This window comes from Zeugodacus cucurbitae, chromosome 5 (assembly GCF_028554725.1).
Source record: "Zeugodacus cucurbitae isolate PBARC_wt_2022May chromosome 5, idZeuCucr1.2, whole genome shotgun sequence".
NCBI classification, from domain to species: domain Eukaryota; kingdom Metazoa; phylum Arthropoda; class Insecta; order Diptera; family Tephritidae; genus Zeugodacus; species Zeugodacus cucurbitae.
In genome coordinates, this window is record NC_071670.1 from 55,077,812 (window position 1) to 55,094,478 (window position 16,667).

The 16,667-nt window shown below is 35.1% G+C and overlaps 5 protein-coding genes across 6 annotated transcripts in view; 1 reads left to right on the forward strand and 4 right to left on the reverse strand.

Moving 5' to 3' along the window:
* Window positions 1–41: 41 nt before the first annotated feature.
* On the reverse strand, window positions 42–792 carry LOC105209010 (60S acidic ribosomal protein P1). The gene is made up of 2 exons (XM_011179151.3): window positions 582–792; window positions 42–407 (listed from the first exon to the last, which is right to left on the reverse strand). The coding sequence occupies exons 1-2, from the start codon at window positions 651–653 to the stop codon at window positions 141–143; spliced, it is 339 nt and encodes a 112-aa protein (XP_011177453.1). The 5' UTR covers window positions 654–792; the 3' UTR covers window positions 42–140.
* On the reverse strand, window positions 619–3,999 carry LOC105209014 (mitochondrial import inner membrane translocase subunit Tim9). Its single transcript, XM_011179155.3, has 3 exons — window positions 3,789–3,999; window positions 3,619–3,714; window positions 619–3,547 (listed from the first exon to the last, which is right to left on the reverse strand). The coding sequence occupies exons 1-3, from the start codon at window positions 3,846–3,848 to the stop codon at window positions 3,416–3,418; spliced, it is 288 nt and encodes a 95-aa protein (XP_011177457.1). The 5' UTR covers window positions 3,849–3,999; the 3' UTR covers window positions 619–3,415.
* Window positions 1,579–2,502, forward strand: LOC105209009 (protein yippee). The gene is made up of 3 exons (XM_054231902.1): window positions 1,579–1,758; window positions 1,908–2,067; window positions 2,130–2,502. Exons 1-3 carry the CDS (start codon window positions 1,641–1,643, stop codon window positions 2,212–2,214), a joined length of 363 nt encoding a protein of 120 aa, XP_054087877.1. The 5' UTR covers window positions 1,579–1,640; the 3' UTR covers window positions 2,215–2,502.
* Window positions 4,000–5,493: 1,494 nt separating the features above from the next.
* Window positions 5,494–14,016, reverse strand: LOC105209015 (protein wings apart-like). The gene is made up of 7 exons (XM_011179156.3): window positions 12,040–14,016; window positions 8,823–11,549; window positions 7,899–8,735; window positions 7,672–7,832; window positions 7,513–7,601; window positions 6,854–7,041; window positions 5,494–6,625 (listed from the first exon to the last, which is right to left on the reverse strand). Exons 1-7 carry the CDS (start codon window positions 12,994–12,996, stop codon window positions 6,368–6,370), a joined length of 5,217 nt encoding a protein of 1,738 aa, XP_011177458.2. The 5' UTR covers window positions 12,997–14,016; the 3' UTR covers window positions 5,494–6,367.
* Window positions 14,017–14,701: 685 nt separating this feature from the next.
* Window positions 14,702–16,667, reverse strand: part of LOC105209016 (uncharacterized) — a 34,850-nt gene continuing 32,884 nt past the window's right edge. For both annotated transcript variants that reach the window (XM_054231901.1, XM_054231900.1), the window contains exons 2-5: window positions 16,494–16,631; window positions 15,625–15,748; window positions 15,122–15,278; window positions 14,702–14,959 (exon numbers count right to left, since the gene is read on the reverse strand). In XM_054231901.1, coding sequence (XP_054087876.1) covers window positions 14,794–14,959; window positions 15,122–15,278; window positions 15,625–15,748; window positions 16,494–16,631 — 585 coding nt within the window. In that variant the 3' untranslated portion in view covers window positions 14,702–14,793. The remainder of the gene's footprint in view (window positions 14,960–15,121; window positions 15,279–15,624; window positions 15,749–16,493; window positions 16,632–16,667) is intronic.

Below are 16,667 nucleotides of genomic sequence, written 5' to 3' on the forward strand. Positions count from 1 at the left end.
TTGTTGAATTGAATAAACAACTTGGTTGAATAAGAAGACAATTGTATCACGTTTTGTATACGTAGTATACAAAATTTCCTTTATACTTCGTCAACAGGACACATTAAAAGTTTTTTATAAAAACTATAAAACGTTTAGACTTAATCGAAGAGACCGAAGCCCATGTCATCGTCGGATTCCTCTGGTTCTTCCTCCTTCTTCTTCTCTTCCTTCTTGGCCTCAGCTGGAGCAGCATCTCCACCAGCAGGGGCAGCACCACCAGCTGGGGCAGCAGCACCGACACCGGATCCAATGTTGGTGATCAAGTCCTTAACATTGATACCTTCCAAAGCCTTGGCGAACAAACCGGGCCAGTAAGGTTCAACATCAACATTGGCAGCCTTCAGGATGGTCGAGATTTTCTCGCCCTAAGAAAATATAAATAAATAAAACAAAATGTTAGTCCACATTCAATTAATTGGCATAATAGCATAAGTGCAGCGCAAAAAACATGATAAATACATAAGGATTGTTGAAATATTTCCAGATTCTAATTATGGTTTTTTGCGCACTTATTTCCAATCAGCGAAAATGGTACTTACGGTGACAGCGATATCATCATCAACCAAAACGAGAGCAGCGTAGACGCAAGCAAGTTCAGCTTTTGTAGACATGGTTATTAAGTATTTTAATTATTATTATTGGTGCAAGTCGCCAAAAATTGGAATTTATTTGAAAATTTGGCCTTAGCTCGAAGTCGAGAACAAGCACACCGCACAAAATCCTAAACCGGAAAGAAAGAAAAAGAAGTGAAGTTTGTTGTGTTTGTTTATCTGTCAACTGAGTTTGAGAAATGCCGTAATGCAGGGTTGCAAGCGGAACGTACTTTTTAAGCTTTAAGGTAGAACAATATTAAACTTTACGGTACAGCCTACGATTCGCATGTATTATAATTTATATTATAATAATTAGAAGAAAAAATGTAATAAATCTTAATAATTGTTTCGAAAGAAAAAAATTGTTTTCCAAGTTTAAATTGCAAGTGCAACAATTTTTGCCAATAAAATTAACCCCCTCCGGCAACTCTTCACTCAATTGCAGCCAACTTCAAAAATATTTACCGTTCTTTTATTGTCTAAACAAGAGAATGAAAAAATAGTCAAAATAAATTGAAATTGCACTTGAAAATTACGACACAGAGAGAAGAAAAAATATCGGGAAAGTCAAATAGATAATTGAAACGTAGTAGAAATTGATCAAAGTCACGCGTTGAAAGGTAAAAAAACAGCAGTGAACATATGCTAAAATAGCGCAATATGCATAGAAAGAAAGTGTAAATATATAAGAGAGAAATTACCAAATTCGCTAACAAAGAATAAAATTTCATCATTGCATTCTTTTCTTCCTAATATGGCACAATTTTTCTATGTTTCTCAACAGCATTAAGCAGTACGACTTGTGAAACCAATTGCTATTACCACTGCAGTCATTTGTGGACTCAAACGCATTTAGACGATAAAACTTGTGAATTTGTGTGCAGAAAATATTTTTTACAATATATTTGTGTGGTGAAACAAATAAGAAAATAAGATTTACAGTAACCAACTGTAATATAAGAACGAAAACAAAAAAAAAAAACAATTGTCTAACATATACTAAATATGGGCCGTGTTTTCCTCGAGCATATTGGCGGCTCGAAACTGTTCAATTGCGCACAGTGCCTGACAAATCTTACCAATCGCAGCCAATTGATAAGTACACGATTTACAGGTGCAACGGGTAAGCTAAACTGTGAAATCTTTTTTGTGATAAGGAAATACCACACACACGAGTCGTGGCATTTGCGCCAGACTGAGATTGCTTGCACTGATTACTTATCACCACTGACTAACTACATTGTTGTTGTTTGTTTAATGTTTTTTTCGCAGGTCGTGCGTATCTTTTCAAGCGAGTTGTTAATCTGACCTTTAGTAATGTCCAAGAGCGTGTAATGCTTACGGGTCGCCATATGGTGCGCGATGTAATGTGTAAGAGCTGCGATGCCAAATTAGGCTGGATGTATGAATACGCCACTGAAGATGCACAAAAGTAAGTTGAAATATTGCAAACAATTTAATTGCTAATTAATTAATTGAAATCCGCATTTTTAGATACAAGGAAGGACGTGTGATTCTGGAGTATGCATTAATAAGCGAGACAGACGGTTTTCAGGGTGAAAGTGGTTCTATACATTAAAAAACACCATATTAGTGAATTTTCATTCATTTCACATTTCGTAAGAAGTCTACAACGAGTCAGCTCTACCAAGCGCAAGCATTCTTAGTTAATAGTACTTTTCTTTAGTATTCAGCAGTTACCAAAAGTTACATGTGCATTAAGTTATTAGTAATTAAATCGCCAATTGATCACAATACGGTAAAATCTCAATATTTATCTATATTATTTTAGGTGCATAAAGCATATATGAAATATTGTATTGCACATATTTTAAATTTTTTTTAAATAAATTTTCGTATTCATGTTTTTCTTTTTCTAATATTATTTAGTTAAACGCGTTCGCAACTTGTCCGTATCCTAATATATTATCATAACTCTAAGATATCATTAATGAATTAATTATATGTAACCACTGCGCATTCTCTTAAGATTTCGAATAGTAATTTAAATCATTTATATTATATGAAATATTAAGGAAATAAAAATGCCAAATAAGCAGTTTAAAAACCATGCGCCCGCTTATCAGGGCAGTGAACTACGGCGTACATCGCCTCAAGCAAAGTTATTTTTATTCCATATTTTTTGTAGCCGTGGTAAATGGTTGTTGATCGGCGTTTAAAGAGTGTTTTAAATGTCTTGGTTACGAGATAAGTTGGGAAAAATATTGATTGTAAAAGTTCATAAATCAAAATACTTTCGGACACACGACACTTTACATTGCCCTAGGGGCAAATGATTCGCACTTCAAGGATTTGTTTGCAGTTGTGCAGAGCCGTCAAGATTTCTATTTGTTTTCACTGTTACTTGAAAAAATTACACTTAACAATACGTATTTCGTATACTGTTATTCTTATTACTTGAGGTACTGTCAGACGAACTTTCACTATTTAATTGAAAAATTACAGTCAACGAGCGGACTGAGGACTAAAAATTATTACTTTTTTTATATGAGGGTTAGAAATTCTTCCCGACACAAAACTACTTTACTACGACTACTATTGTTATAAATATTTGCATATAAAATGCAACTTCTTTTGTTGGAGTAAGATTTTAAAACTCCAAAAATAGTAACGAATTACCTTTTATTAAACAATGGTAGTGAAGTTAACAAATGCACATATGTACGCTTCGGAGGAAATGCTTATAGGTCTTGAAAAAATATTCTACACAATTTCACTGTGCTCAACGTCCAATGAATCGTTCGTTGCCTTACAACACGTTACAGTTTTCCAGACTTCTGTGCCATCGCTATGGCATTTTCATTGGCAATCATTTGGAACTCTTGAAAACGCTGCGAAACACGTTGATTCATCTTCAGGTACTTCTCCATACAATTGAGTGCACAGCGTTCCTACCAATTGGAAATAGTAATTAAATAAAGTAAACAAAAGCGTTGTAGCGCCGGTGTATTTGCTTTATTACCTCATTGTCTTTGACCACACGCGAAGTAAAATCACGCACGCAATCTGTGAAACACATTTCCGATAATTTATTGTAGGACATCAGAAAATCTGAGAACTGTAATTTGAAAATTAAATGAAATTTCATTTGTCTGCTTTAAGGAAATATCGTGTGGAGTTATGCAAACTCACTGTTTTCATTTGGTCCTTATCCAAGTTATCGATCGCAACATTTTGACCCGCTTCCACCATTTTCAATATTTGTTCTTTATGCTAAAAATCTTAAGTTTATTTTCTTTGAACTTTTATTTTTCATATAATTTTTATAAAAAATTATAAAGCGGTAAATCTTGTAATTCGCGTGCACTTGTCTTTCGTTTTTGGGTTATGAAATGCCAAGACGCACAGCTGATTTCCAAAATGAAGTGTGGTTGCCACATGTCGAGCATTGAAGTTGTTTTTTATTAAAATTATTAAGTGAAATGTTAAAAGAATAAATTTGTAAACGAAATTTTATAAACAATGATTGATTAATTATTTATACTGATATATTGACACTTTCAACAGACAGCCAAAACTAAATATATGCATTTTATTTGCGGTTTGATATGGAGGCTTTCCCTGGGCTCCGGACTGAGCTTCTCTTTTGATTATTGGGTGCGCTTTGTTGTTTTGAAATGGATTACTCTTTTAACATGGAATCGGTTAATAGATTTAAGGTTAAACATCATAAGATTTCCTTTTAATATTGGTTAAAAGTTCCTCCGGAGAATGTGTGCTCAACTTCAATTTACCTTTCTCTAGTGTTTGTATTAGCAATCCTCATGAACGGAATAATTAAACGGTCCTTCGATTACGCAGGATTTTCAACACAGCTATCATCAAACACATTGAATTGACTCCTTTAGGTTACTGTAAGTGGTTAGAGGCTTCTTCGGAGATGGTGTTCAAGTCGTCATTCTTCCTCAAGTGTTTGTGGGTTTACTATGGATGGAATAATTCAACAACCTTTTGATTTTCATACAGCTATCACCTAACACATTGTTCAGACTCTTTTAGATTACTGTAACTGGTTAGAAGTTCCTCGGGAGAAATAGCTCAGGTCCTCCTCAAGTTCTTTAGCATGATTTTCTGTCAGCTAACATCAAAAATGTTGTACTAACTCCTTAGGGTTAATGTAGCTGGTTAGAAGTTCCTGCAAAGAAGTAGCTCAAATCACCATACACTTGAGGAAGTTTGTGGTATTAATATGGACGGAATAATTGCACAGTACTTTGAATACGCAAGATTTCCTATACAGCTTCTAAAGGACTTTGCGCTTAAAACATCCCACTTTTATTTAAATAAACAATCTTATTTATTTCACTTTCATTTGCAAATATTTGAATGCCAAATTTCAAACATAAAATAAATATATTTATTTATATTTATATATATTGTATGTTTTGTTCCAAAAATGTATGTATTTGTGTTTAATGAGTTATGAAATTATATTTTTTTTTCGAATTTTTGCCATTTCTAAATACTAATTTTGTGTGAATTTTCTCTTTTAGTACACTCAGCTCATTTGTGTTTTGTTTTTTTAAATATACACATATGTAAATATTAAAGATTCTTTTTTTTTGTAATCTAAATATCCAATTTCGATCGTTTACTTTTTGTAGCCTAAATTGTTGCGCCCAACGCACATTTCACACTTTTGTAATCCACGCATTTTATCAATTTTGTGTGTTTTTTTTTTAATTTTTTTTTTGCGATTTAGTGTAGTGTTTTTCTGTTTTTTTTTTTTTTTGTTTTTGCCAACATTACAACATTAAAAATTTCTCACACGATTTTCGCACAAACATACAACATACATATATACGTATTAGTTGCGCAACATAATTTAAACTACATGTACGAATGTTTTAACAAAACAAACGCTAACCGTCTATTTGTATGTAAATATATATAACTCACACACTCGCCGCACACAAACAACAAGTGCGTACTAGCGTAAAATTAAAATCAGAAATATCCAATTTCTAAGTTATTTACAGTGAAATATTGCTTAAAAATACAATTACAATTAGAGTTACGAATACAGTTACTTTAAATTTTTTGTTTTTGTTTTTTGTGTTTTTTTTTTAGAAAGGTAGACACTTATTTATACTTTTATATAACCAATCCTCAGTGTTATCCTATTAACCGTTTGTTCGTGTCTTTCTTATACGTAACATAGCATGTATGTATGTATAATATACAAAGCAAAAGCTTATCTTTGCACATAAATGAGTATAAATGTAATACTTACTATAAGCAAATTATAATAGTCGTTTTAGAAATGTGAAAAAATAATTTGAATTTATACGTTTGACTTTTAGTTTATCTTATCGACTACTTAAAATACATACATATATAGATACATTCATATAACTTTTGTAATTAAAAATATATATAGTATATACGAAAAATATGCATTATTTAAAAAAAAAAACACATTAAATTTAAATTAAATGATTGTGCAGTAAAACTTTTAAAATTATACATCTAATTTGCACACACTCTAGAGCATATTAAAACTATTTATAGTAAAAAAAGAACAATTTTATCTCCAAAAGATAAAATAGAAAACCAAATTGCAATTAATAGTTTGAAATATTTTGTTAGAATTTTAGTAGAAGTAGTAATTTCGCGTAAAGTGCAAATTTCAGCAACCAAATTTATATGCAACAAATGGTGCTACAACAACTATTGTGGTGTAAAACAAATTTGTCTAGTGATCGTAGTGATTATCTTTGACTGTAGCTTTTATAAACGCGTTGTGAGCCGCTACGTGTTGCTGTCATTGTCGGACTATCACCATTGCCCATAAGATCAATATCAGCATTAGTCATATTGTTAGCCGACGTTGAAGCGTGATGTGTTTCTAAGTTTAGGGGAAGCGCACAGTCATCGGATTCGTTCATTTCGTACACCAAATCACGTTTCTTGAAGTAGTCAATTAATTTCTTTGTCGACTTAATGTGCGCCACTGCGGAGGCATCCGACTGCATTTAGAAAGAAAAATATCAAATGGTGTTAATTAATTAAAAAAAAAAATTTAAAAAAAAAATCAAAAAAAAAGTTAAAAAAAAATCAAAAAAAAAGTTAAAAAAAAAAGTCAAAAAAAAAAAGTTAAAAAAAATAAAAATAAAAAAATTAAAAATAATAATAATAATAATAAAAAATTAAAAATAAAACATAAAAAAATAAAATAAATATATAGAAGTACTTACACAAGTCAGATCCATGAATGTATAGTATTTCTCCAGCACACTAACAATTTCTTTGAATCCATTTCCGCGTAAATGTCTACGAACTAGCGTTTCGTACTCCTCATTGTCCGTGATTATGTGACCGATTAGCAGAGCAGCATAACTGCCCTTGATGGTGTGCTCCATGTGATGACCAGAGTTCTTCAACACTGTAAATTTTAGGTTATGATTATAATTTGATTTTTTTTTAATTTAATTTTATTTTAATATGTATTTTTTTAATTTTATTTTATATATTTTTAATTTTTTTTAAGATAAGTTATGTTTTAATTTGAATTTTTTTTTATTAATATTTTTATTTTTTTTTATTTTATTTACTTTTTTATTTTATTACTTTAGTTTTATATATTTTTTATTTTTAAATTTTATTATTTTTTTCTTTAATTTTATTATTTTAATTTTTTTTATTATTTTAATTTATTATTTTTTTTTTATTTTTTTAAATTTATTATTTCTATTATTTTTTTTAAATTTATTATTTTAATTTTTTTATTTTATTATTTTATTTTTCTTTTTATTTTATTATCTTTGATTTCTATTATTTTTTTATTAATTTATAATTTTAATTTCTTACATCCTGCAACCCGGAACCCTAACAAAAAAGGTAGCTGTATACTTACAGTTATTTACAGTTTCATCCACCTCCTCCTGTTTCTTCTTATTTTTATCTGTACTATCCAAAATGGCATCTGTATTCTTCTCGACCAATCTATTGGAAAATAATAAATAAATATAGTTATTTAAATTTTCAATCAACATTAAAAACATGCATTAATTACCTGGCCAATTCCTCGCATCTATAGAAATACTCGATCACAGCTTGCACGGCAGTCACCTTATTATGTTGATGACTACTATATTCGGGTGGCGCATAAAGTCTCATTATCGCCACACGATTAGGTATCGTATACATGGTTAGGTTGATAAGCAACAGCAGCACCTATGGATATCCAACAAAAAATATTAAATTAACCAATAAGGAAGCCAATGCAATGCCTTTACTCACCAGAATACTCAGCTCAAAGACACAACGTTCAGGAATGTAGTTGGGCGCCTGCAGCAACAGGCGGAAGCTGGTCTCAATGACAGCAATGCGTTGACCCAACATTTCAGCACCCAATGCTTTGGTCGGATTGAATGTGTGCGTTAAATTGATGAGTACTTTGAGTAGTGGGAAGAGGAGTTCGCGCATTACCACACCGGGACTATCTTTGGCAGAAAGCTCGCTGGACTCGGCTACATGGCGCATTATCTCACGATCGCAGAGTGTAAATAGTGAGCATAGTGTATGTACCGCCTCTCCTTGACCATAGGTCAACACATACCGTTGGTTCTCCTCATTCAATTGCGTCACATTCTCCAGCACACGCATACAACGCTCCACCGTTTGCATATTGTCGAGTAACGATTGTGACCATTGTATATGCGTAGTGCCGTTATTGCAATCAATTACCGGCCGACAATTGTCCGAAATAGTTTTGATGATATGTTCGAGACCGCCAAGTGAGCGCAGCTCTTCTTTAAACCAATCGCCTGCACGTTTTGAAGTCAACGATAGCAGCGTTTCCATGGCCAGTGTGCCGACTGTGAGTGTGTCCACATTGAGGTGAGCCGCTTTGCCTTGCGCCTTTATTTCCTCGCAGAGTTCACGCACCTTTTGACGATTACGTTCGTAGGTAGCGCGATCCGAAGGTGCTGCTACAATTTCCGACTCGAGTAAATTCATCATCAGCTCTAACGAGTCGCGATCGAGATCCATATTTAGACCCTCTTGTGAGAGTATAAACATAATTGCAGATGTACAGAGACCTAAACTCTGGTCCATATTTGCATCAGAAAGCGCCTGTTGAGTGAACGAGTTTAAGAAAATTAGTTTTACATACCGTTTTTTGGAATCAAAAAAATATTCGGAGATTCGTTTATAGCTTACCTTGAAAAACTTGGTAACCACGCCATGTGCGCGCACGTGCATACGAAACGTGGGTATCATACACTTGGACGCTAGTTGCAGTGCGGACAAGCACCGCGTCGGCGTTGGATTATGTGGTTGCAGCGCATCCAATATGTACTCGACATCGTCATCCATCTCTTGATATTCACCGATTTCCTGTATTTGATGCGCCGTCTTCACATTGCGCACAACTGTGTAGAAGCCTTTAGCCTTGCGATCCACTTTCACACTCGTCACCGAATCGCTCGGCGCATCTATATCCATATCATAGGGGCTGTTGGAGCGTATTTGCGCATTGTTGGCTTTCGTTACTCGTGTAAGCTTGCCAATAGCGGGACTATTATCACGCGATATCGCGTTTGGACTGAGGTCCTCACTGAAGTCATCGAAAATCGCATCGGCCGCTGTGCGCGTTGCCGCAGTCGGTGCAAGTGTTTCGCTCTTTTGCAGTGGTGATGCGTTCGCGTTGTTCGTGTGACTGCCATTCGCTTCGGCATCCCAACTATGTTTGTAGAGATGCCGTTTAGAAGCCGCCGATTGCTCGGTCTGATCGGGTGGCACAAGTGCGCGGCTCTTAAATATGCTGCCTTTTTTCTTAGAGATCACAAGTTTTACAGAACCACGCTGTTGCTCCTCTTCGCCATTTGCACCTGTCGCTGCTTCATTGCAGACACCGTACACAACATGTTCGGCCAAGAGTCCAGCTGTTGGCGATTCGACGACTGCATTGCAATTTACTTGATTGTCTAGTGTTAGTGTACGTTTGAATTTGTCTTTGACTTTGTAGTCACGCCGTGGCGGCGATGACGGTGTTGCACTTGCTGGACGGGTAAGCGAATTGGAATTGGAGTTGTTGTCATGCAGTTCCAGTGTTGGTGTCAATGAGGCGGTTTGCAGTTGCGCGGATAACTGTGGTGAAATGCAAGTGTTCAAATCATTTGATGCGGCCGAGTCGTGGTAGTCTATGTTGGCTATTTTAGCGGGTGTGCCGTGTTGTTGTTCCTCCAGTTCTTCGGCCGATGGCTGTAGTACTTGCGTCACTTGTTGATTCTTACGCTTTCTGCCATAACTACGCGGCGCAGGTGGCGTGCTGCCAGTGAGTGGTGATGTACTGGCGGCACCACTTTTGGTTGCTGCTGCGGCTGCCTCTTCGGCGGCACCTGCTTTCGCTGACAGACTGGCGGCTATTTTGTTAATATTGTTATTGTTATTATTTACATTATTATTGTTGCCAATGTTACGTGGTTGGCGACCACGACGAGTGACGGGTGCCGCAGCGATTGCCGGTGTCTCAATACTATCGTTGGTTTGGTGTAATGCAACCTCTGCTGTAGGTACGTTGACCGATTCCGTGACATCTTTTTCAGGTGATGCATCGCTGTCGGATGGTGGCGTGGCGTCATCTGTCACAACAGCTATCTTTTTTGGTCGTCCTCTAGTTGGACGTTTAGTAGTCTCCTCACCAACGGCAGCAGACGCCACAGTAGCAGCTGGTTTGCGTCCTCGTGTTCTGGTTGTTGTAACCGGTTGTGTTTTCTGTGGCGATTGGCTACTTTCGTCATCATCTTCCGCATAGTTTGCTCTCGCACCTCGACCTCTCCCTCGTGTGACACGTCGTTTTGTTGTACTTTGTTGTTCGACGTCTTCTCTTTGAAGTTCTGTCGCTGTTTCTATATCTGGAACATCCATCGGCTCGGCTACGCCGTTTACTTTGGGTTCTTCGAACTCTTGATTAACTGCAGCGACAGACTGCAGACTTTCGTCGCCACGCAGTACGGCTAATATATCTTCCTGTAATGGCTCTTCCACCAAATTCGTTGCTCGTTGACTCACTTCACCGTCCATCATCATAGATTCTAAACGTGATTCTATATCGGATGGTGGCGCTACCAATGAGGAATGCTGACTCGTTTCTAAATCGCTGGTTATAACACTCGAACCACGACTATGTATCACACAACTCTCTTCGTGCACCGCTTGCGCCAATAGCTGTGGTGTACTGTTGCCTTTAGATGAAATGCTGCCCAGTACAGAGGATTGTGAGTCAAAATCACGTTCCGAAAGAGCAGGAGGAGAAATGACAGTACGTCCTATGGACGTTGGCTGTTGATGTTGTTCTATGTGTGCACTAAATGCCAGATGCGGAGACGGCGTTTTAAATTCACTGCCTGTCGCAGCAATATTGGCTTGTTCTAAAGCGGCGTGTTTCAAATGTTTATGTTTTTTACTTTTCTGTTTCTTCTCGCGTTCACCACCAGAGGTACTACCCGACTCAGCGGCGGCTGCGGCTTTCTGTGCTGCTGCAGCAGCTTTGGCTGCCTCGGCTGCTTTTATGGCGTTGCGTATCACGTCTGTTTTGATTATAAGTTTTAATCGTTCCTTAGGCGGTTTATCCGGTGAAATCTTCACTGTTGAGTAATTAATTTCGGATGGATCTTCAGAGTTTTGTTGCGATACGTTGCCAGTTTGAGGCGCGGGAAGTGTAGGCGGCGGCGGCGGCAACACTGGATCGGGAGATGGCGGTCGCAGTGGTTTTACAATGATCTTTGGCGTACTGTATACCGACGACGTGTGCGTGGAAGGAACTTCTTCTGTAGAGGCTTGGCGAGATTTCAATGGCTCGGTATCGTAGAGTTGATGTGGGGATGAGATATTATTGCTCAAAGGTTGTTCTTCACTATCCGTACTCACCAATCGAGAGGTACCCTGAAATGTAAAGAATTTGTTTTTTTTTTTTTTTTTAAATTATTGCACTATATAAAACTTCAAAGTACAATTGGATAATTTTATATACAAAAACAAAGTTAAAAAAAAATTACTACTATTTATTCACATTAAAAAGTTATCGTTTTACTGAAGACAACTAACGCGGTGACAAAAAATGCGCGCGTTTTTTACATCTTTTGTTGTTACACTTCGTTCGTGTTTTCTTTTGTGGTTGTTTTTCTTAAGTTCACTTTGAGTGGTATTTTTTGTTCTTTTTTAGTGTTGTTTCATACAGAGAATTAGAACAACATCTATTGTGAATAGTGGTGAGTTAAAAAATCTCCCCTGCTGCTTAACAAGGGGAAGGGGGTTTAGAGGACAAATTAACTATCGAGAGCTGCTCGTATCTACTTTGTATAATCTTTTTTGTTCACTTATTTCGTTTTTAGCACACATTTGGTAAATAAACTATATTTTATAAACAAATTACCTTGGAAATTCGCAACACTATTGGTGGGTGTTCAGGTGTCTTAGGTGTGTAACTAGTTGCGACTGTCGTCGATGTTGGTGCTACGCTTCCAAGCAATGTCGCATTTACAGTTGTTGGTGGTGCGGGTGCTGCAGGAGGTGGAAGATCTGGATCAGTAGGAGTCGCACCACTTTTTAAGCTATCCTCCGTATTAGTTACGCCAGTATCATCTGATTTAACAGATTTATTTTTCGGATATATGATATCCTTTTGTGGCGTTGGTATGCGTTCATCTTCATCATCCTCACAGTAGTTAACCACTTTGCGCGCACGGGCAGTAACACGCGAAGGAGTTGCTTCGGGCTTTAATTTCTTCTCCTCTTTCTTCTTTTTCTGCTTAGTTTCGCTAACCGGCTTACTGGAACCTAACGTAGCAATATCCCCAGTGACATTATCATCCTCCAACGCCGGTGTTTGCTTTGCAACTGCTTTCTTCGGCGATTTCTTTTTACGCTCGCCGGAATTTGCTTTTGGTAATTTCAATTTAATTGGTTCACGCACAGGAGTACCAATTGAACCGGCATTTGAAGTTCCAGCCGAAAAACTTTCACGTATAGGCGAGGCCGGCGTTCTAGGCATATTCTGTATTATTTGTGCAATCACTTCAGGCGGCGCCGTATTACGTGATTTAAAAAATTTCTTAGGTTTTGGGGGTTCCGGTACAGATGGTGACATGTCATCGTCAAGCAACGATGCTGGACTTTGAGCAGGACTTGCTGCTGCAGCCGCGGCGGCAGCTGCCGCTGCTACGGCTGGTGATAATGCAGCTAAAGCATAGGTACGGGTGGATGTAAAGCCTATTTTGCCCCATTTACCAACCGTACCGACGGAGCGTGCCACAGTTGGACGATTGGTACTTTCCTCACCTTTGCAAAGTACGTCCAAAGGGACAACTATATTTTTGCCCCAACGAGACATTATATTTTTGTTAGTTAATCAATTATGGTGTCAGATGGCGACGTTGTTTGTGTATTGTACAAATTTAACTATTTTTTGTATGTAGGGTTGTTATTTTGCATTTGAACTTGAAGTTATGGAACAGCTTGAACTTTTTTATTTCAATTTTTTTGTTTAATAATTATTTGCTAAGTTTGGTTCGCCGACGTTTTGAAAGTGTACATAATTCACATAGCTTAAGTTTTTTTTCTTAATTTCAAGGGTTGATACAAGTCACAATACAATGCACGTTTTTGAAGTAAATAACTATTGAATTCATTATGCATGTGCATGTTTCTTTATATAATTATGCATGTTTTTAAAGTTCAATAAATGTTAAACAGGTTTTTTGTTTTTGTTTTCTTTTATATTTATGCAGGCGGCGCATGATAGCCGCGTTTTAATTCACCACAATTGAATTATTTTATTTTCACCTCGACGTCCAGTAAACACAACATAAAACGTCAAAAGTGTTTTTGTTGTAATTTCATGTAGTTTCCTTTCGGCGCGATTTCAATGGCTCCCCCCAATAAGATTTTCCCCTCATCCAAAAACACTACCACTTTTTTCTCTCCAGCCACCCAATCAATGGACTCGACCGAAAGCAATAAAACCATAGAACCGCTCAATTATGCTTTGCACACTAATTATATACATTCACATTGATACGTGATCTATTTTCCAACAACGAGATTCTATTTGTGCAATAAATAACCAACAGTTGCACAAAAATTTACAAATATTTTCAATTTGCTTTCACATTCGTGTTCACTGTGCCACCGTACCTTTACGTGCTTTTCTTTGTGGGACAGACAGTGAGAGCACACGAAATTTATATCACTTTAAAACAAACAAAACACGTATTTTTCGCCCGCAAAATACTTGTTAATAATTTTATGCAATATCATTTAACTTTTCCACATAGATTTATTCACTTAAACTGATTTTAAGTTGTTTTAAAAAGAAAATTATTTTTGGCGAGGTTTACTGCTTTTATGTATCGGAGCCATTTTTATTTTCTCGTTCCTTATTCACCACAACGACAGTATTGCCATTTGCAATGTAATGTCAAACTGATTATTTTGTGAATTGAGGAATTATGGATTTGAGAAAGAGATATAAAAATTTGTAGATATAATAACCAAAACTGATTTTTTTGCAAAAAAAAAACATTTATCGATTTAAACAAATTACATTATTTTGCAATTATGTGCATAATTTCAGAAAAAGTTATGACAACATTCCAGCTGTCAGTTATAGACTTTGAAAGTTGTATTTATATGCTGTGTGGCGCAGTGTTAGTAGATTTTGTTATTTTATTTCAGTTTTATTATTATTAAACTTATTTATGGTATCAAAAATATATATTATTCAATTTATTACAATTTTTCTCATATTCATGTGAAATTTACACTAACTAATTAATTGTTTGGATCTTCCTGACATTTTTCCGAGTACACGAACAGTGTTGGTGATCGTTAAAAACAAGAGTTTTGATCATACAAGGCTGTTGTATAGATATGAGTTGGCTCAATACTACTTCAGAAAGGAGCACTTTATAGACTACTTCAATATTCCACAAATGAACCCTTTGGATTAAAAAACTTTTATACGGACACTACACATCAATGTTTATAAAGCTGTATATATACATATTTTTTGCTCTACTAATACATTTATGCAATAATTGAATCCTAAATTAATTATAATATTTATTGAATACTTTTATGTCTACGTATATTTTTAGTATTATACACAAATCTTCTTAAGAAGTATGGCTCAGGTTTTTAACATAAGTTTGACCTTATTCTCCTTCTCTGACTCCTTCTCTTCGTTTAGTATATAGGCAAGAGGATCATCATTGACCGATTCCATTAAATGTAGGCACGTCTGATTAATCGGAAACATAAACGACAAGTCAATATCGTAGCGTGGTAGCTTTTCTCTAAAAAATGAAGCAGGTTATGGATTTAATAATAATTTTAATGTTATAAATGAAAGATATCTACATTATATGTGTGTTATGACATAATTACCCACATTTTAATACAAAAAATTATTTACTATTTTTATAAAAATATACGAATAAAGCATAAATTAAAAATACCTCAAGAAGTTTATAACGTTATCGCCCAGTTGCGGTTCTCGCGACAACAACAACGCCGATAAATAACGCGGTGATTTTTTCTTTTCTGCACAATGCATTATTAGGCTCCACGATTTGTAGTCCGTATCGATGACGTAAGTATTGTAGATGCCCTCATCTGTGTGAAAAAAAAAATATTGAATTAGTACTTTGTAGAAAAAGGGATAAATATTTATATAATTAATGCATAAAATGATGAAATGTTTCAAAATAATATAATTTCACAAAGAACACATTATATCGGGAGGTGTTCATAATCTCACATTTTATAAGAAAATTGCTTGAGAAGCTGATTAGCACTTAATAGGAATGGTTTTTTGAAAGTATTATATGAAATAATTTATTTTTCAAGAATTTCATTTCAATTCGGCTTAAGAACATAGTATCTATATTTGCTATTCTATTTGGAAGTATCCTTATATACTATATCTTTAATATTATTATTTAATAATAGTTTTGCTTACAAATATCCTCGGTGTGCATCCAGTGCGCTGGCGTTTCGAAATCCGGTATGAACCAGGTAATGTTGCCTTGTAATTTTTCACGTAATGGATCTTCGGCGAAAATGTAACTGAAATTCATGGTTATCTAAAAGGAAAAAAATCGAATTATATAAAAAATATTTGTGTATTAGATAATTGAAATAAAAATTCGTATTAAATAATTTTGGATTTAAAATTCACAGCATTAACTTATTGTATCTATATATATATATATATGAATTCATTCTCATTTGTCATACATACATATATATTTAGCTTGTTGCGTACTTGAACTATTTTCGCTCAAATGAAGGCCGATCATTATCTCTTTTAGCGCCACTAAAAATAGTGTAAATATACTTCTTTCTATGCATATAAATATATTTTCACGATTAAAGAGCTAAAATTTAAAGAAAGTGTAGTCAAGAAATCTAAGAAATCAGTGTGTACAATAAAAACTTAATTGAATAATAATTAATAATTGAGTTTGCACTGGAAGCATGAATTAATGACCTCTTATATTAAAATTAAGGTAAATATAAGATATTTTAAAGTGAAAGGGATGAGTTTTTTTCCAAAAATAGGCGTCAATCATTTCTCTTTGTAGAATAGCAGCTTTCAAAAGCGCTTAATTGAGTCAGTTAGCATTTTTCTTTATACACATTAAAGTAGACAATTTGTTAAATGACTTAATTTATTTTTTATATTGTTTTAATTAATCAATAAAAACCAACAATGCTTCAAATAGGGTTTAAAACCTTCCTTTGTCGTATAATATCAGTCAAGTCGCAATTGTCTTGAAAAATATTAGTAAAAAGCTTTGATATATGGTCTCAGTATTTAGTACTTACATGTTGATCCTCGGCGGAGAAGGTAAAATCGCTTTGCATGCAGGCATATTCTGGTAACTCTTCTGTCGATGCATAATACTGGACTACATACCAGAATCCCATCATGGACTCGAGATCAAAATTGCGTATGGCACGAACCTGCAATGAAAAAATTTTAATATTAATATGCTAAAT